General features: G+C 39.3%; 1 protein-coding gene across 19 annotated transcripts in view; it reads right to left on the reverse strand.

The window, feature by feature from the left end:
• Nucleotides 1–15,649, reverse strand: part of CCDC15 (coiled-coil domain containing 15) — an 80,258-nt gene extending 64,609 nt beyond the window's left edge. For 8 of the 19 annotated variants that reach the window (XR_003143415.3, XR_003143416.3, XR_004815662.2 and 5 more), the window contains exons 1-5: nucleotides 15,394–15,649; nucleotides 14,982–15,170; nucleotides 10,049–10,198; nucleotides 9,349–9,540; nucleotides 3,082–3,195 (exon numbers count right to left, since the gene is read on the reverse strand). Coding sequence is in view for 16 of the 19 variants with exons in the window: in XM_049109803.1 (XP_048965760.1) it covers nucleotides 3,082–3,195; nucleotides 9,349–9,540; nucleotides 10,049–10,198; nucleotides 14,982–15,161 (636 nt within the window). In the remaining 3 variants the exon portion in view is untranslated. Of the gene's footprint in view, nucleotides 1–3,081; nucleotides 3,196–9,348; nucleotides 9,541–10,048; nucleotides 10,199–10,942; nucleotides 11,088–14,981; nucleotides 15,171–15,393 lie in introns of those variants that run through there. The other 11 variants (XM_049109801.1, XM_025465076.3, XM_025465070.3 and 8 more) reach the window with 6 other exon arrangements.
• Between the last annotated feature and the right edge of the window lie 5,126 nt (nucleotides 15,650–20,775).

Below are 20,775 nucleotides of genomic sequence, written 5' to 3' on the forward strand. Positions count from 1 at the left end.
TCCATTTAGATGAAATGTTTAGAATAAGCAAATCTATAGAGACAGAAAGTAGATGAGTGGTTGCTTAGGACTAGGAGTAGGGAAAGGAGGGTATGGGAAGTGATAGCTAATGGGGATAGGGTTTCTTTTAGAGGTGAAGAAATTGTTCTAAATTAGATTATGTGGACAGTTGTATAAACCTGTGAATATACCAAAAAAATCACTGAAATGTATTACTTTAAATGAATGAATTGTGTGATATATAAATTATATCTCAAAACTTAGAAAAAAACCAATACTGGACATTAGAATCTTAACCCTTAGCGGTGCCTGGGTGGCTCAGTCAGTTAAGCATCTGCCTCCAGCTCAAGTCATGATCCCTGGGTCCTGGGATTGAGCCCTGCATTGGGGCTCCCTGCACAGTGAGGAGTCTGCTTCTCCCTCTCTGTCCCTGCTCCTGATCTCGCTCTCTTGCACATGTTCTCTCTCTTAAATAAATAAAATCATAAAAAAAAACCAATCTTAACCCTTAAACCCAAACTTAATTAGCTGTAGATGGCTCTAACAAGCCATTATCTTTCCCCTCTATTCTTTACATTTCCTTTCCTGATTTTCTACAAATTTCTGGTAATACAAAGTAGTGAAAAGACCAAAGATCTTGATGGACCTAAAGGTCAACTGTCCTCTTGTTCCTATATTTGAGGGGTGATGGTTTACTACAAAGTGCTTTCTGGAAAAAAAATTAATACAAATATAAATGGTCTAGAGAAAGTAATATGCTCATGATACTAAGTTGAGTTTTTAGGAAGATCTGGAATGATTTTAGCAGATTATAGTGGTTGAATAAAGAATAAAGAAAAACAAATAGTGAGGTCTACTTCAGATTTACAAACAAATCACTCACACATCAAACATGGAGTAAAATAGACTGGTAAGAGAATATATTAACTTTATAAATGACAATTTATGCCTATCCCCACCAATGACAATTTTAGGAGGCTTATGATTTTGTCTTGGTGACCTAACAGTATGCAAGCAACTGTATCTTCTATTTGTATCTCTAAATCTGGAATAACAATAACAACCAGACAGATTCTAAGGTCAGTAAAAATAAGTCTAACAAGGAAATGAAACCAGAGTTCAACCAGGTTATTGATTGTGTCCTTTCTGACTGGCAGATTTCCACTTCACACAACTGAGGGGCTAGAAAACTATTCAGATTTAAGGGAAAGACCACATACATGATATAAGAAATAAGATCATTCTCATTTCTATGGAATAGATTTGTTTCCAATGTGTTAGCTGAAAAATACACATGCATTCTTTGGAAGCTGCAGTGAGTCTGAATTGATCATCACCATCATCATAATGAACTACATTTAAATGGCATCTTTGTCATACAAAACTGGTTTAAACAGGATGTTATCTTAGACTTAATCCTTTTCCCTTCTACTGAATGATTATTTCAGTCAGACCTGTAAACAGTACTTTTTCTGGAAAAACATCAACTGAAAGGTTTGAAAATGTTCCACACAATATAAAATAGGAGTGTCTAGGATCTGATAACCCTTTTTTTTCTGGTTTACTAGAATGTGTCCAATCACTTCATCTAACCATACTCTGGAGTCAGTCCAATGGCACAAAATGTAGTTGCCAAAACCACAGGTATGAAAATTGTAAAAAAAAAAAAAAAAAAACTAAGCCATTTAGAAGAATTTAGGTACAAAAGAAACTCTATCTTGAGAATCATAACAAGGCAATGCTAGAAAAAGGTAACCATACTAAATGCATCTAGGATGAAATGCCATATGTAATATACACCCATGCCCGCTTGTTTTTTATATTTAACTATAAATGTCTTAATTATCACTGAAGAGGGAAGCATTATAGGTTAGTATTCTACAAACTGCAAACATATAAGAGACAAATGTTTTTGATGGTTCTGTTGAGACACGTAAGGAAAAAACTATATATATATAGTTACATATGTATGTATATATATAACTATATATATACATATTTAGGAAGCAAAACTAAGAAAGAAGTAAATAAGAGACAGAGGTGATAATGGCCAAAAAAAAAAAAAAAAAGAGCAAAAAGGATGAAATGGTCCATTTTACTAGATGTTATCAAAACTTGAAATTAATGCCAAAATGAGTAACCACGGGAAAATACATGAGTTTGGGGGTGCCTGGGTAGCTCAGGCAGTTAGGTGTCTGCCATCTGCCTTCGGCTTGAGTCATGATATCAGGATCCTGGGACTGAGCCCCATATTGGCTCCCTACTCTGTGCTTCTCCCTCTCCTTCTGCCTCTCCCTCCCCCTCACCCCCCACACTATGCTTGTGCTCTTTCTCTCTCAAATAAATAAAATCCTTAAAAAAAAAAAAAAAAAGAAAATACAGGAGTTTGTTTTTAGCATCCAAATTTGTGAACACTGAAATAAACAGGCACAGAACAATGGCATTTTACAAGTATACCCTTAAATATCCTTTTAAGTCTAGTTCCACATTTAGGTTCCAATTATTCATTCTAACCTTGTATTTTGAATTAGTGCTAACAAGAAATAATCAGTATTAACTTCTGGGTCCATTTCTTTCCAGGCTTTCATCTCTGCACATAGCATCAGTCCCTATCTCTTTATTTAGCTTTATTTTTTTATAGCATTTATCATTTGAAATTATATTCTACATTTATTTGCTTATTATTTGCTTCCCTACTAGCACAGAAGCTCCTTGAGCGATCTTTGTCTATCTTTTCTCCATTCTAAAAGTCCTGCTTCTAGAACAATGCCTGGCAACTATAGACATTCCATAAATATTGGCCGAATAAAGTTTTTTCAATTGAGAATATACTGTATATAATCTTGTATCCTACTTTTTTCACTTAACTTTGTACCACACTTTCCCTTGTTTTCATATATTCTCTGAAGCATGATAATTTTTAAAATGGGTATACATAGATACACTGTAATTTTTTAACCATTCCCTACTATTTGGATATTTCAGGTTATTTCCAACAATTTTTACAGTTCTCAATACTGTCGAGATATAAATAAATCTTTATCTGTACTTTTTAAAACAATTTATTAGAAATGAATTTACCTCTTGAGGGGGAAAGGTTTTCCTTCTACCATCTGGGAACATTGATGCATTTTTTTTATTCACAGTCTTAAAGGATGCCAGCCGGTGACGGGCCTGTTTCATGGTTTGACTAAGCTGCCAGGCAAAGGGAAGAAAGAGCAAACAAAAACAGGCTAAAGTTTTAATACCAAATTCACCAAGTGTTCCAACAGGAAAACAGGCCCCTATTATTAAAAAAAGCCAGACCTAAGACAAGAGGATTATCTGCAAAGGAGACTTTGTCTGCTGATAGTATTTTTACAACATGATTTTCATTACTCTAAAATACTGTATTTCATAACTTGATTTAAGTTCTGTTATTCAAAAATTTTTTTAACAACATACACTTTGTATTAAGAGTATACACAAAAATATCAGAACCTTTATCAGGATAAAAAGTCTGAATTAATAAACTTAGAAATGATTGAGCAGATACATTCCTTACCTTCCATTCATGCTCTCAATAAGGAGTTATTTCTTCAACTAGTCCTTGCATGCCTAATCACTTTGGTCACTCCTTGCCAGAAGACTCCATTCCCAGTCCCTCTAAATTCTTTTTTCCTATTTACAAGAATCCCTTCTTCACCCCTAACTGGAAGACTGTAGCTCTTAAGTCTTTTTTCAAATCCCCCTTCTTCCAGAAAGCCTTTCTAAGTTAATTCAGAACACAAATTCAAACATCTCACCCCATTTGTTTCAAGTACTCCAAGTAACAGCTGATAATAAGTATTAATATTAAATACATTGACTTTGTGTTCATTCCTTCTATCTAGTAATTTTAGTAAGCACCTATTTTGATTTTTTCAGAGAATCATAGCCTACCTATTTTTCACAAATCTGCACGAAATGTTCCCTTAAAGAAAATACAGAAATGAACAAAGTATGATTTTTTTTTTTTTTAGGCTGAGCTCTATATCATGTGGAAGAAAAGCATATCCCTACTATACTATTCAGTAAAATTATGGCAAAACCAGGACCAGTTCTAACCCATCCAGTAAAAGTTTAATGATACCAATTCTCCCTTGAAGGCAAATCATAACCATGATTTACAACTATAAATAATAAACACCTTGATTTTTACTAATAGTGAGCTAGGGATAAAAACACTCTCACTACCAGTGCAGTTTACTTACAGTGTATCACCTCTGTTTCATTCTTGCTTCTAAAGGTCTACATCTCCAGGCAGAAAAATCAGCCTGAAACATTACTCTTTATTCTGCTAAAAGGAGGACCTCTAAATTGGGTTAGCAGAGTGGCTAAAGGGGTCCAGATAGAGATAATCTTATTGCAAAAAGAGATACATGTGCAGCTGAGGTTATGGAAAATACAGAGCCACACATATGTCTGGTCTTACTCATTACCAAGTATGGTAAATGTTATTGCTTGCAAAATGTGACTAAGGATTCAAAATACCCATTGTAACAGATCTGAAATAAGGATAATCTTCTTCTCCCATCAACTCCAAAACTCTATTAGAGTCACAGATTGATTTTAGTCCCATAAACAAAATATTTCAACTGGTCCAACGGCTGAAATATACATTATAGTTTTTCAATTTCTCTATCATTACCATAACCCTTCATCAAACCTCAACCTAAAGACCCTTTCAAAGACCAGCCATGAGGACTGTAATAGGCTGAATAATAATATACACTCAAAGACCAGGTCCTAATCCCTGAAAACTGTAAATGCTACTTTATAGGGAAAAAAGGCCTTTGCAGATATCAAGCCTTTAGAGATATTATCTTGAGATAATTTTAGATTATCCACATTGGCCCTAAATGCCATCCCAATTGTCCTTATGAGAGAGAAAGAGAGGAAGATTTGGCATACAGAAGAAGAGAAGGTGATGTAAAGATGGAAGCAGGGATTGGTATGATATAGCCAAAAGCAAAGAAATGCCAACAGACACCAAAAACTAAAGAGTCAACGATCAAATTTTCTCCTAGAATTTGTGGAAGGGGCCCTGCTGACACCTTGATTTCAGCTCAGTGAAACTGATTTTGTGAGGCACCTGGGTGATTCAGTAGTTGAGTCTCCCACTTTGCCTAGAACTGCCCAGCTTTAGCACTGGAGGTCTCGGATCATCAGAGAAGGGAAGGTGTGTCACCCTATGAGAACAACTGAATCAACTGTTAATGATTAAATAATAGTGTGAAGATCAAAGATCCTATGCTGTGTGATCACCAGAGCTACCTCAGATTCAGAAAAACTATCCAGCCACAGACTCCTTAAAAGAGGTTAGATTTGTGTGTTTCTGATTCTGCCTTTATTATTCCACACATATTCTTTTTTTTTTTTTTTCTCCGTCATTCAGCTTTATTTTAAGTGCTGGTTTTTGGTTCCCCAAGAGCTGCATGAGTGGTAGTCCTGACCACCTGACTGGGGACTGGGGGTCCACACATATTCTTAAAATAAAAGGAATTCTTGCAGTCAAAGAGCCTAATTCAAACAATAGTTTGCCAATGATAGATTACAGAAAACTTAACAGGTTATTTCATACTGCTTAAACCTTTCTTAACTGCCAAAATGAATTGTTATTTCCAGGGTTGAAAAAGCTGGAAAACATGCATTATAGAGAGAAAAAAAGTAAAAAACAAGATAATAAAAGATTCAGCGAGAAACAAATAAAAAGCTGATTTTATTTATTTATTCATGAGACATATACAAAGAGAGGCAGAGACATAGGCAGAGGGAGAAGCAAGCTCCATGCAAGGAGCCTGACATGAGACCCAATCCCGGGACTCCAGGATCACACACTGAGCTAAATCGCTGAGATAGGGATCCCCCCATGGATCCCCCCATTGAAACAATACTTATAGTAATTTCAAGAGTTCTAAAAATGAAATAGTCTAAGAAGCATTCAGTTGCTCAGCAGTGGCAATGTTCTAACAGAAAACTAGATGGCCATTTATATAAGAGAGGTTATAAAAAGAACTCCTTAAAGAAAGAAAGGTTAGACTAGACAATGTCTTTGGTTTTGCAACATTTAATTAAAAATGTGAGTAAATTCAAGCATATTGGAAACTTCACACATACAGAGAAGTAGAAGCTATAATACACACATGGATCAACCAGCATATATATATATATATATATGAACCAGTTTTAACATTATCAATTCCTGGGCAATCTTGTTTTATCTATAATGCCCTACTTCACCTCACCCTTATGTTATTTTGAAGTATATGCCAGATGTCAAGTCATTTCATCCTTAAGTATTTCAATATATCAGATGAACATTTAAAACCCTCCAACACCAGGATTCTATGTTTCTATCACTCTGCAATACAAGAAAATTGAAAAGTCCACGAACATTCAGAAAGTGAATTGCATTCATCATTGACTCAACCACTTCTAGATAAACCAAGGGAGTTAGTGCTTGAACAATATCTCACTGTCTAGTTCTTAGTGACATCTAGTGGATAAAAACTGCAACAGAAATTGCAAAATTAAAAAGCATCTATTGTCATGATGTTGTATGGGCAAAAGTTTATAGGCTTAAAAGTAGTTTAGTTCACTGAACATTCTTCAGTACTTTCTTTCTTTCTTTCTCTTTCTTTCTTTCTTTCTTTTCTTCTTTCTTTTTCTTTCTTCCTTCTTTCCTTCCTCTTTCTTTCTCTTTCTTTCTTCCTCTTTCTTTCTTTCTTTCTTTCTTTCTTTCTTTCTTTCTTTCTTTCTTTCTTTCATTTCTTAAGATTTTATTTATTTATTCATGAGAGACACAGAGAGAGAGAGGCAGAGACACAGGCAGAGGGAGAAGCAGGCTCCATGCAGGGAGTCCGATGTGGGACTTGATCCCGGGACTCCAGGATCATGCCCTGGGCGGAAGGTGGCGCTAAACCGCTGAGCGACCCAGGTTGCTCATCTAATTCATCTTTTAAAGAAAAAAAAAGCAGGGTATAAAAACTTTTTAGGGAAGCCTAGGTGGTTCAGCAGTTGAGCATCTGTCAGCCTCTGGCTCAGGGAGTGATCCCAGTCTGGGATCGAATCCTGCATCAGGCTCCCTGCAAGGAGCCTGCTTCTCCCTCTGCCTATATCTCTGCCTCTCTCTCTGTATCTCTCAGGAATAAATAAAATCCTTAAAAAAACTTTTTAAAAATTTTGTGACATTTCAGGCTTTTCATAACTTGATTTCCTTCTACCTATCTAACCTCATTTTCTATTATGCTCTCCTCTGTAAACTATCAATTAGAATGGTTCCATCACTTATTCCCAAATATACCAAGCTCATTACATATACTCTGTTCCCCCATCTCAAAATTCTTTTGAATATAACCAGTCAATTTACCTTATCATTTCAAAATATACAGATCAATTCCACATCTTCCAGGAACTCTCTCACGATCGTTTCCTTGGATTTAAAAATTTTTGAAATCCAATAGCACAACTTTACAATCAAATAGAGCAAATGTCTCTATATTAATATCTAATAGTTTGGGATCTGTTAGCTTTATATCTCTACTTGGAAATATAAACCCATAAAGGGTCCTATTTCACATTTCACTGGTATCCGTATAATGTTTAACAAACACAGGATATTCAAAGATCTGTGAACTGATGTATTCTATTCATGTACTGTACAGATGGAAGTAAAATCCACACTACAGTGAGGTTACAGCTAGAAGCACCATGAAGGCAACAGCTGTGTCTGTCTTCATCAATGTTCTATCCCTTATACTTTATGCAGTATCTAGCTCAATAAATACTTGCTCAAGAAATTGTTCATAATCTTAAAAAGGAAAATAAAAACGATTTATAAAATGATTACTACAAACCAAGCAATGGCAGGAAAAAGTCATAGAGTCATAGTTTGGGGCAAAGGGAAAAAAGTTGTTTTAAGTTTCTCAATATAACACGTGCTTGTATAAAGCTTTCCCTATTGATACTAACAACACAATTAGATTTGCTTCATACTTATGACTGATCATGTAAGCAGTTGCAAAGCTTTTATTTTCACATAATCGTTTTTTTTTTTTCTTTAAAGATTTATTTATTTTAGAGAGAGAGAGAGTAAGCCAAAGCAGGGGAAGGGATAGAGGGAGAGAATCTTCAAGCAGATTCCCCAGAGCACAGAGCTCCACACAGGGTGTGATCCCACGATCAGTGAGATCATGACTTGAGCCAAAACCAAAAATTAGACTCTCAATCAATTGAGCCACCCGGGCACTACCACTACTTCTACATTTTTGCTCTTCTCTCACTATTCCTAGAAATACATTTTAAATAAGAGGAAGTATAATTCCCAGAGCAGAGTTGAAGAATATGGTATCAACTGGACAAAAAAGCTCATGTACACTAAGGAGAATTGAATGTATGATGCCAAATGATTTGAGTGGATAAACCTACTCATGGTAGTTAATTTCATTCATTCATCCATCCATCTATTTATTTATTTATATTTAAATTCAATTTGCCAACATACAGTACATTAGTTTCAGATGTAGTTTTCAAAAATTCATCATTTATGCAAATTTTTAAATAACAGATATGTAAGGAGCATCTGGGTGGTTCAGACAGTTAAGTGTCCAACTCTTAGTTTCAGCTCAGGTTACAATCTCAGGGTCATGAGATCAAGCTCCACATCAGCTCTGCACCAGGCTCCAAGCTCAGCACAGAGTCTGCTTGAGATTCTCTCTCCCTCTTTCCCTTTGTCCTCCTCCCAGCTCTTTCTCTAAAACAAAAAAATAAATGTTTGATAAATTAATAAGTAACATGTAAAATCAATTTCTAGATAGGTTACTTTTTAAAAAAATTCTGATTATGTTGAGGATTTATTATTACTTGACCTATAGATTTATTATGATAATCAGATTAAAAGACAGGAAAGACAAAAATGAGACAAAAATGATGAATGAAAAAAAAATGATGAATGATATGCCCTATGTACTGTACTTTTCTGCAACAGAGGTTAGAAATCAGTTCTGTCCATATGCTACAAACAGAATAATTTACCCATAACAAAATTACAGTATAATTGGGGGGGGGGGGAATCTTTGATCTTGACCTAAAGCTCTTTCTCATAAGGTTTGACTCTAACATTTTGGCACCTTCCTTTAGATGATTCTAAACTGTCTTACCAAAAATAAATAAATTAAAAATATCTATAAAAAAATAAACATCATTTCACTATTCACCACTTTACAAAGGTAATTAAAAGTGAAATTGAATGTGATACCTCCTAATCGCTACTTCATACCTTAGATATAAGTAAAAAAAATCATAGACATAAAATGAGTATATACTTACCGCCTGGGCTTGTTGTTGGAATAATTCATTCTGATTCTCTCTATCATCTATTCCATCTCCAAGCATCTGAGAAGGAGGTAACCTAGCACTTCCAATAGCAGCATTCAAGTTGTTTGAAAAAACACTTGTTTTTTTAGGAGTTAAATGTGCTGGATCTGAAGACTGCATGGCTATAGAGCTTTCTTTTTCTGCCTACACAAAGGAAGAATGAGATTCTTCTAGTGAGATTCTACTCCAAGCCAGCACAATCAAATAACGCCCATAAGCAGCCCCAAAGATTTTAAATCAGAGTCAGGGTAGAAAGAAGAAAGCTTCAGCAAGCAAAGAAACTACCATTTGCCAGGTACTTACTATTTGCTAATAACTTACATATCTAATTCTCATAATGCTATGAGACAACTATCATGGCCCCATTTTATAGATGAAGAAACTACAATCCACGCAGCAAAGCCAAAATTCAACCCAATCCAAAATTCTGACATTGTTTTTAACTATTTGGTGAAAGCAAAAAAAAAAAAAAAAAAATTGTGAGTCAGAATAACACAGAAACACAAGTTTCTCTACATACAAATCTACTGCCCTCCCTAACAATTATACAAAGCATAGAATCCAAAGAAAGTGATTCTGTTACTGCCTAATAGCTTATCTCATAACACACAGTTTCCATTCGATCGTTACTCAGGTTCACTTTTGAACTTACTGCTTCATAAGATCTCTGAAGCTGTTGCTTTTTTCTCAGCCTGATTTGCTGATTTACTCGCTGTTTGACTTGTCTCTGAAAATGCTTCAGAGCTTCTTGTTTTTTTCTTAGCTGCTCCTTTAGTTCTTCTTCAATTATATATGCTGAAGTCTTAAAAGATGAAAGATAGAAAATAAATGTAAATGTCAGCAGTTTTTGCCCATTGGGGCACTCAAATCAAATCTTAATTTTTCATTGAACTGACAACTAAAGTTGTCTTCATTAATTCTTAATGAACCAATTCAAACCTATCTTATATCACACATTTTCTAAAATGAGTAAAATAGTCCAAATCCAGTAGATTGTTCATCACTCACTAAATATGTCCTATTGTAAAATAGCTTCGCGCTCAGATTTATGCTCCATTTTTAACCTAGCATGCCCTTCCTGTCATCTCCATCTAGTAAGGTAAAGGCCTTTTCACTCTTTAAGATCATCTAATACCCAACCACCTAGGACCTTCCACAATCCATTCTTCTTCTGAGCTCTCCCATGCTGTAGTATCTCTCACTCTTATTAATGTTAATTGAGAGCAAAACTTCTTAACTCCCCCAGTAGATTAGGTATACTTTGAAGGCAGGAAATGTATTTAATTCTCCTTTGTTGCCTCTACAGTATATAACAGAGAGCCTTGAATATAAAGGTACTCGATATTTATGTAATGCTCAATCACAAAACATAGTCAAAACAATCCAGAAATTTTATCCCATTTGAGTCCCTGATCACTACTCCCTTCCTCTGAGTGCCCTGAATAACAACCATGTACATCATAATTAAAAGCAGTTACCATTACTAAAGATCTGTTACAAGACAAACACTTTTAACTACATTATATCACTGAATCCTGGAAACTACCTCCAATAGAAAGCATTCTCTGTCCTATATTAAAGAAGAGGAAACTGGGGCTCAGAAAGATTCATCTTCAGTAGTAGCCCGAGATCCTAATGCTGGCAAGTAATAGAGCTAGAAGTTTCTGACTCCAATACGTATGCCCTATACTGTACTGTTTTTCTCTTGACTATGTTTCTCTTTCAAAAAGAATCTTCAAATTAAATAAATCATACTCCTATTGAGTCCTTCTTCTGACACAGTGATTCCAAATTCTAGTTTAGAAGGTGCTCAAATATATCACAAGTCATTAACTCTCAAAATCAAATGAACTTAAATTCCAATTAAAATTAAATTATTTTCTAATTAAATTAAATTATTTAATTTCCTTAGAAATTAAATTTTCTAAGGAATCTACCTCATATTTTACACAAGTATATATCTAGGAGTGTATAAAACAAATATCAAAGAACAATTATAGGTAAAATAATTCCAAAGGAAAGATACAGGTAGTAAAGCCTGAACAACTGACCGAAAGTAACTCAAGTCCCAGAAAATTAAAGCCATCCTGCTTCTTTTACTTTCATTATCTGTCAGCTCCCTCTTTTAACCCCATGCTGTTTGATTATCAAACATCTTACTGAAGTATATGACTGATTTTAACTGTGAATCTCAACTGTAAACCAAAGATAAGAGTATACCACATTTTAGAAACATACTTTTCTTAGCAAACACCATTGTATAAGGCCACCAAAACCCAAGAACATTGTCCCATGTTTGGAATGTTAGGAGATTCCCAGAGTCAAATAAATTTGAGGAATACTGAGTTAAGCAAAAATACATACTGTTTCAATTGTACAACTAACTCCTCATAGACCTTTTGAATCCTAAGGACTATCCAAGGGGACAATAAAGGATGAAGTGTTTCTCACAACAACCAAAGGACATTTTTGCCTAATTCACATATGATGGAACTGATACTTAGATTTTGCAGTAGTCTCCAAAGATGATCTTCCCTTCTCCCCACAGTGAACCAAACCTCCCAGTATTTATGCTCTTGTGAAGTAATCTCCCATACTGACTGTAGTCGGGCTCTGAATAGCCAACAGAATGAGGAAGAATTGGCTCCATGACTTCTCCAGCAAGGTCATAAAGCAACTTCCACTTCCACCGCCTTAGAGCGCTCACCCTTGGGGAAACCAGCCACCATGTAAGAATTCTACCCTTAGACACCATGCTGAGAGGAAGCCCAAGCTAGCCAAGTAGAGAGATCGTGTGGAAAAAGAAAGCATCCAGCAAGCCCCTAGCCATTCTAGTCATCCTAGCCCAAGTGCCAGGTATGTGAATAAGAAAGCCATCTTGGACATTACAGCCCAGTAGATGCCAAATGAAGAAGAACCAAGAAAACCAACAAACAGCCAGAACCCAGTAAGCTTGTCCCAGACATCTCCAACTATTTTAGCTGTCCCAAGTGAGGCTTCAGATGCAATGTTGCAGACAACTGCTTGAAATCCTGACACACAGTATCTTTTGCTTTATGCCACTAGGATCCAGGTTTGTTACACAAACAGATAAAATATAAAATAATGCAATAGCCATAAAATGCTGATAGAACTGCAGTGTCTTTTGATGCTAATTTACTTAATGGAAGGGGAGGTCTGAAACTATAGTACTTTTAGGAATCTTGATGGCTCTGAAACGGGACAAAATGATTAGGAGTTTCCCTTTAGAATAACCATATTAGGTCTACCATGCTCTAGAAGTAACTATTCAGCATTTATTCTGAGCTGACAAGAGCTGCATCTGTTAATAAGGGTTGATTCCCAAGACAGTATGTGCTAAATCAGTAGAGTTCTATGAGATGCTTGATCAAACTGCCTTTGACTGGTACTGATCAGAATTTTTTAAATGAGGGAAAAGAGACATGTTTATATTTTTTTCCAAGACTAATATTTTGAGTTAATATTTGGGAACATGAGATTCAATTGTCTAACATAGAAAAAGAAAATTTTGGTGGTTTTTAGGCATTTTGCTACTACATGATCAAGGTGTCATAATTTGAGCAATGAAAAAGAAGTGTCACTAACTTAAACATCAAAATATCTTTGTACCAAATCTTATCAATTCTTCTGGCTTATTTCTTACCTTTACTCCTCTTCATTCCTACTTCAACCTCCCTTTTTTAGGGCTTTCCCTCTTTATTCTTTACCATTAAATAAGTCTCGATGCCATACATACTTCATGGCTAAATTGTTATAATTACATCCTAATTTGTCTCCCATGAGCCAATCTATCCCTTACCTCAAAACAAAACAAAACAAAACAAACAAAACAAAAAACAAAAAACAAAACAAAAAAAAAAGGAATTGAAGCAACTAACCTAATCAGAACACTGTTTTATCATTAAATTCATCTGCAAATATTAAACAATGAGATCAATCCCTTATCCAAAATTTCCTGTGGTTCCTATTGCTCCTATTTTTTTACAATCCTATCAACCACCATATCCCTATGAAGCTTCCCACTCCAATTCATCTAATCTACCCTTAGAATCCAGAAAACATTTTGCTCACTTCCCACTCTCCCCATTCTCCTTAATTGGGAGAATCATCCTCCTTCTCTGACCATCTAAATTCTTCATTAACTTGCCTGTATCACATCAACCCAAAGTCCTATCTTTCTTCTTTAAGTATCATAGTCATAGCACTTAATCATATACTACTTAGACAATACCCTTTTTTGGAAATAGGCAGAAGAGGAATAAATGAATGTGTGTGTGTATACAAAAAAATAAAATGGACATATGACATTGCTTTGCTACTTAAGATTTACTTTAAACAGGTCTCATTTCTTCTCTGAGATCAAGGACCACTCATATTTTTCATCTTATGTTCAATATTTTGTCTACACATCCTGAAGACAATCACACAATTTGCGCATTCCACTTATTAGACACTAAAATGAAGTTGGGGGCAGGTTAATAAATAAGATTTTTTCCTTGTGCTCTGGAAGCTCACACTCCATCAGGAAAGGCAGATATGTAAACAACTTACTATGAATATAACATGGTAAATGCCACAACAAAATTCCAACAAAGAGCTAAGGGGCACAGTATAGTGAAAGACTATCAACAATCTTCTTTACAAAATTGTCCTCCTGTGTTAATGGTGACATATGGGAGTTACTAGGTAAACAGGCACACAGGTAAACTTTGCAGAAGTTTCCCTTCATCTGAAATGCTCTTCCCTACCGTCTGTACTTATAACATTTCCATTTTTAAGGACTATCATAGACTGTATTTCTACGTCTATTCTACATCTATTCACTCATTCATTCATTCAACGAGTGTTTCCTTAAAGACTTACTATATGACAGGATAGAAATGAACAAAAAATAAAGGTCCCTTTTCTTTTGGACCTTATAGTTAAACGTTCTCTGGGCGCCTCCGCGGCTCAGTGGTTGAGGGTCTGCCTTTGGCTCAGGTCGTGATCCTGGGGTCCTGGGATCGAGTCCCACATCGGGGACCTTGCAGGGAGCCTGCTTCTCCCTCTGCCTGTGTCTCTGCCTCTCTCTCTCTGTCTCTCATGAATAAACAAATAATATCTTTAAAAAAACAAAAAACAAAACTTTCTCAGAATAACCCCAGTCAGAATTAATATTTCTTCCCTTACTCTCTTACTGCGTCTGAGTCTTATTGATTCTACACACTTACTGTAACTTTAAGAATCAACTAATGTAAAAAAAAAAAAAAAAAGAACCCATTAATGTTACTTACACACACTAAGTGTGGCAACTGTGGCAACTGTCATCCCTACTACCTTGGAGGGCGTCTGCAAGATACAGCCAGTGCCTCCGTCTTGTGCCTAGCAAGCAGTCTACACTTTGTGAATTAGACAGTTTTGGCAGACACCTGTGCGTTCTGCAATCCTAATTCAGGAACATACTCATTTTACAACAGAAGGGAAAGGACTGTTCATGTTTATCTAAGCACCGATTAGAGAGGGCTAATATGGGGGGGGGGGTCGGGGGGGAGGCCCCACTACACCTGCATCGAACTGACACTCACATACGCGGGGACTTCCGAACTATCTGGCGAGGCCGCTTCCACCCAGGCCCCAACCGGCATTACAGCCTGGTTCCTCTCGGCCAGCACCGCCAGCACGTCCTTGCTCTTCAGGGGGTTTAGGGCCAGGGGCATCCTCGTGGCGTGGCGAGGCTTCTGGAGGGGGGCCATACTTCCCGGCATCTGCGACTCCTGGGCAAGCAGAAAGTTAACGCTTAAAACCCTCCGAGGACGGCGTGGAAAGCTCCACCCCGCCCCCCGCCCCCCGCCCCCCGCCGCAAGCCTGCTGCGGAGGCGCCAGGAAAGCAGAGAAGCCTTCGAGAGGCGGCGGTGGAAGAACAATCCCGGAGAAGGAAGGAAGGAAGGACGGGAAAGAGGAGTAGGAAGAAATTAAGAGGGAGAGTGTAAAGCCTGCCTCCGGGAAGGAATGGCGATCGGAGGGGAGAGAACCTAGAGCGGCCCACGGGTGGCCCCGCCCGGAGAGGGAGGACGGGCCGCAGCAGCCCGAGGGAACGGGGCCGGCAACCGGAGTCTGAGGCAGGGCCCAAATAACCGGTGTCCCGCTACGGGGGGAAGCGCGCCACCGATTCCAACTATTCCGGACACTACGGTAACCGCCTCCAGCAAACCGCCACTTTCGGGAGGGCCGCCCGGTCCCGCCCCGCCCCGCCCCGCCCTGCCCTGCCCTTCCGGGCGGCCTTGTAGCCTCCCCTTCCGGTCTTGAGTCCCCGCCCCGGGGCTGGGAAAGCGTGCGGGGCGGGACTCCGGGCTCCGCATGGACGTCACTTCCGCTTGGTGGCCGGCTGAAGGGGCGGGGCCTGTGAAGGCGCGGGAGACTGGGCGGGAACGAGTGGGCTCGCGGGGCTGCTGGGTAACGGGGCCCGGGGCGTGGCCGGCTGCAGGTGCCTTTGTGGTCCTGGCGCAGGGACCAGCCCGAAAATCCCTCCGGAGAGGGTTGGGGGGAGCTGAGGAGCGCAGACCGGGAGGGGCGGGGGTCCCGGTGGAGGGAAGCAGGAGAAAAGGATGGGAAAGGGTGGCCCTGGCCGGGCGTCCTGGAGGAACGAGCTAACCGTGGATGCTGCGGCTCCTGGGGACACCTCGTTCCCTTTATGAGACTGTTTACTAGTTTCTTGAATTCGAATATCGCAGCATCGTGAGAGGTCACCCTCTCTGCTCCAAGCTCTACTGGGATTCTGGGGACACCTCCTTATCCCTGTGAAATACCCATGCATTCATTCATTTCACATATAATTGGGAGCTTTTTAACATACCGGTACTGTTCTGGGCGCTGGAAATCGACACCAGTGAACAAAACAAACAGCCCTTGTTAGTGGAATTTGCAGTCTAACGAGAAGAAGTAAGCAAATAAACACATGAATAAGTAAATGTGTCTTGGTGCTGATGAATATCGTTGATATAAGCAAAGAAGGAAGATAGCGTTGTGGGCGTCTTTCTGTGTTTATTGAGCACCCAAGAAAAGCGTGATCTACGATAGCAAGAAAAGAAGTGTGGGGAGAGGCAATGAATGTGTAGATAGGATGACTAGAGAAGATTTCATTGAAGTACTTAAAAAAAAAAGATTTTATTTGTTTGAGGGAGAGTGCCCAAGCTGGGGGGAGGAGCAGAGGGAGAAGCAGACACCCCGCTGAGCAGGGAGCCCCCGGCTCAGTCCCAGGACCCTGAGATCATGACCTGAGCCAAAGGCAGTGGCTTAACCAACTGAGCCACCCAGGCGCCCCCACTGAGGTCCCTTTGAGCAAAGGCTTCGAGGCAAACTCCCATGATACAATGGAACAAGCTACTGTCACCTTCAAAGGAGAGTTAAGGGTTCCAGGTAGCGAGGACAGCAAGCACAATTGCTCCAAAGTAGCTGAGAAACAGCAGGGAGGCTGGTGTGACTGGTGGAGTGAGAGAAGGAGAGAGTATTGGGGTAGGCAGTCGAAAGTTAGGGGGTGGGCAATCACATAAAGCATTGCAAGCCATGGAAAGGCATTGAGATGGGGAACCACTGGAGGGTTTTGAGCAAAGGAATGCCATAATGTGACTTAAATTGTTAAAAAAAAAATCACTGTGGATGCTGTATTGAGAATAGACTGCATGAGGCAGGAGTATAAATAAGTAGTAGGCCAAGTAAGAGACTATTTATTACAATAATTCCAATAGGAGATTATGATGTCTTGGATCAGAGAAGTAGTGGTAAAGATGGTGAGAAGTCGTTGGATTCTGGATATATTTGGAAAGCAGGACTTTCAGGACCTGTTGAAAGTTGGATATGGAGTGTGTGTGTGTGTATATGTGTGTGTGGAGAGAGAGAGAGAGAGAGAGAGAGGAGTCCAGAAAAATTCTAGCGATTTTGTTCTGAGCAATTGAGAGGATGGAGTCGCTATTGCCATTTCCTGAGATGGGGAAAATGGTGGATAGAATAAGTTTGGGAGGAAGATCAGGAATTCAGTTTGAGACAGATTTTGTTTTTCGAATTGACATCCAAGAACATAATATGATAAAAGTATCTGCAGAGAGTTCTGGTCTAGAAATAAGAGTTTGGGAGTTGTTAGGTTATAGGCTTAAAGCCAGGAGATGAAATTAAATCAAGCCACTGAATTATAGACAGATAAGAAAAGAGGACCAAGGACTGAGCTGTGGGGAATTCCAACAGTAAAGAGGCTGAGAAGGAGGAAGGATCAGCTAGTAAGCTAAGGGAAAAAACGAGGAATGTGTGATAGCTTGAGAGCCAAATCAAGGAAATGTTTCATCGAAGAGAAGAGACCATTCATGTTAAATCCTGCTGATAGCTCAAATTGGATAAGGACTAAGAATTGGCTTATTGGGTTAACAAAGTGGTCATTGATGACTTTTAAAAGAGCAGTGTTTTTGAAGTAGTTGGAAAGTGAAAGCCTGATGGGGTGCACTTAAGAAAGAGGGGAGGAGGAATTGGAGACAGCAATTTTAGGCAGCCTTTCCAATGAGTTTTGTTGTGAAGGGACATAGGGAAATGGGTAGCTGAAAAGAAAGATAGGATCACAGGATGATTCTTTTCTTTAAGAATGCAGCACATGGTTTTGGTTGTTGGGAATTATCCAGTAGACAGGAGAAAACTGACAATGCAAGAGAGAGATGGGAGACCGTTTGCACTATGAACTTAAGTGGACCAGAAGGAAAGGGATCTAGTGAACAAGGGGAAGGATTGGCCTCAGATAGCAGGAAGAAAGGTTCATTATAACAATTCCAGTGAAGTAGACTATACACTGGTAATTGGGTAATATAGTGGTGACAACTTGTGGAAGTTCTCTTCCGACTGCTGCATTTTCTCTATAAAATTGTATTGTAGCCAGCCTACAAGATGGCCTCTCATGGTCTCCTGGTCTTCACACCCTGTGTAGTCCCCTTTTACTTTGTACCAGTGTTGGTCTGTGTAACCAATAGAATATGGCAGAAGAAATGGTATATCCCATCAGAGATTAGGTTGTAAAAGATGCTGAGTTCTCTCTCTCTCTCTGTCATTTTTCTTGCTCTTGCTCTCACTATCACTCAGATCACTTGCTCTGAGGCCATTTATGTCACAAGTAGCCCTATCAAAAGGCCCACATGACTGAGTACTGAAAACTTCTGCCAACAGCCCTTTGAATGATCTTGAAAGTAGATCCTCCAGCCCCAGTCAAATCTTCAGAAACTGTTGTCTTGGCCAACAGCTTGACTGCAACCAACAGCTTGACTGCAACCATAAGAGACCCCGAGCCAGACTCCGCACCCAGCAACTATGTGGGATAATGTTTGTTGTTCTAACATACTAAATTCGGAGATAATCCATTACACAGAAAAATGATAACTAATACAAGTAGGAATCAATTAATAATATAGAGGAAGAGATGTTCAGTCTGAGGAAGGAAGATAATGTACAAAAAATAGTTGTCTGGAAGAGTAAGGACCCATATAAAATTCATGACTGTGAATTTCAACTGAGACTAGTCAGCATGGTTGAGCATTTTTCTTCAGTTGCATGCTTATAGCATAAAGTAGGTGGAAAAATTTATTTTAATCAGGGTTGAGGCTTTACCAAAATATTACTCTCAAGCAAGAAATGAAAATTTAGGGAGTTGAAGAGAGTTGAAGATGACTGCAAGGGAGCAATTAAATGACCATGAAACTTAAAATAAGTAATAAGGAAAGGGAGGACAAGTGGGATGTAAGCAACATTGTAAGGTTTGTAAGATTAAGAGATTGAAGGTTCCAGGGAGGTCTCAGGTTTGTTGAAGCAGGATAATTGAAAGAGTGCCCTGAAAAAGATAAGAGGTGGGGATCCAAGAGTGGGATGCTTGAAACTGAGGGTGTGGAAGGACTGCCTATAATGGTACTGTCAAAGTCCATGGTAAGGCCAGGGGAGGGAATGCTGATATAGAATAAAAAACAAGGGGGATTCCTGGGTGGCGCAGCGGTTTGGCGCCTGCCTTTGGCCCAGGGCGCAATCCTGGAGACCAGGGATCGAATCCCACGTCGGGCTCCCGGTGCATGGAGCCTGCTTCTCCCTCTGCCTGTGTCTCTGCCTCTCTCTCTCTCTCTCTCTCTCTCTCTCATAAATAGATAAACAAATATTTTTTTTAAAAAATCACCAAAATGGGGGATCCCTGAGTAGCTCAGTGGTTTAGTGCCTGCCTTCAGCCCAGGGCATGATCCTGGAGTCCTGGGATCGAGTCCCACGTCGGGCTTCCTGCATGGAGCCTGCTTCTCCCTCTGCCTGTGTCTCTGCCTCTCTCTCTCTTTCTGTGTCTCTCATGAATAAATAAATAAAATCTTTAAAAAAAAATCACCAAAATATATGACCAGAATAGTGTTGGTGAGAACCAGGAACAATAATAGTCTTCAAGGAGTTTTGAGAAAGAGACCTGGAGGTTGGTAGAGGATATTAACTTGGAAAGCAGTGAGTGGTACTGTCTAACAACATTAGATTCAAAGCGATGGATGAAGCCAAGAAAAGGGAGAGAGAATGGTCTATAGATAGGAGTGAGCGAGAAGGTAACCCATCCCACCCCCTCCCCCACCCCCACCCAGAGGGGTAGGGAGCAGAAAACAGCCACCCTTGAGAGGCTGGAGGGAGATTGAATTGCACACCTCCAAACACATGCGCGCGCGCGCGCGCGCGCGCGCGCGCACACACACACACACACACACACACACACACACACACACATGGCCCTCAACACTGGGGAGAAGTATGATTAGCTCCTTGCTTTCTCTACCTCAAGATCTTTGCATTTCACCGGTAGCTGCACCAGTGGTCTCATATGAATCTATACTCTTGTTAAATCCAGGAAGCTCACATCTTGGGCTCTTTTCCTATTTTCTGACCTTGCATGCAGTTTATCTTCTCTTTGGCCAGAGTTAGTTTCTCAGCAGGGAACAGTTTGCTCAGGAATGTCTGTTTTCCTTAGAAACTTAAAAGAAAAAAAAATGCGTGTTTTTGGCATGAGAGTCTTCAGATCCTGTACCACAAAACTCCTCATCAGAGCTGGATTATCTCTGTTGTGTGTGCCTGGGAGATCCCTGGCCATCTCTGCACAAAGCCCTGAGTCACTGGGTCCTTGGCAGCAGTCCACTCCACACAGAACTGATTGTTTGAGGAGCAGCAGGGGGCAATTTGCTGTTTGCTCACCAGCATCCTATTTGTGGCTGACTGACCCATCCTGGTAACAAATCAGAAAACTTGGCCACCAGTTAATCCAAAGGGCTGACACCAAGGAGAACTTCTGTAGAGTTGGGAAACCTCCTATTCTGTTCTCATGGGATCTAGATGTTGGGAACT

The sequence above is a fragment of the Canis lupus genome, chromosome 5 (genome assembly GCF_003254725.2).
Source record: "Canis lupus dingo isolate Sandy chromosome 5, ASM325472v2, whole genome shotgun sequence".
NCBI classification, from domain to species: domain Eukaryota; kingdom Metazoa; phylum Chordata; class Mammalia; order Carnivora; family Canidae; genus Canis; species Canis lupus.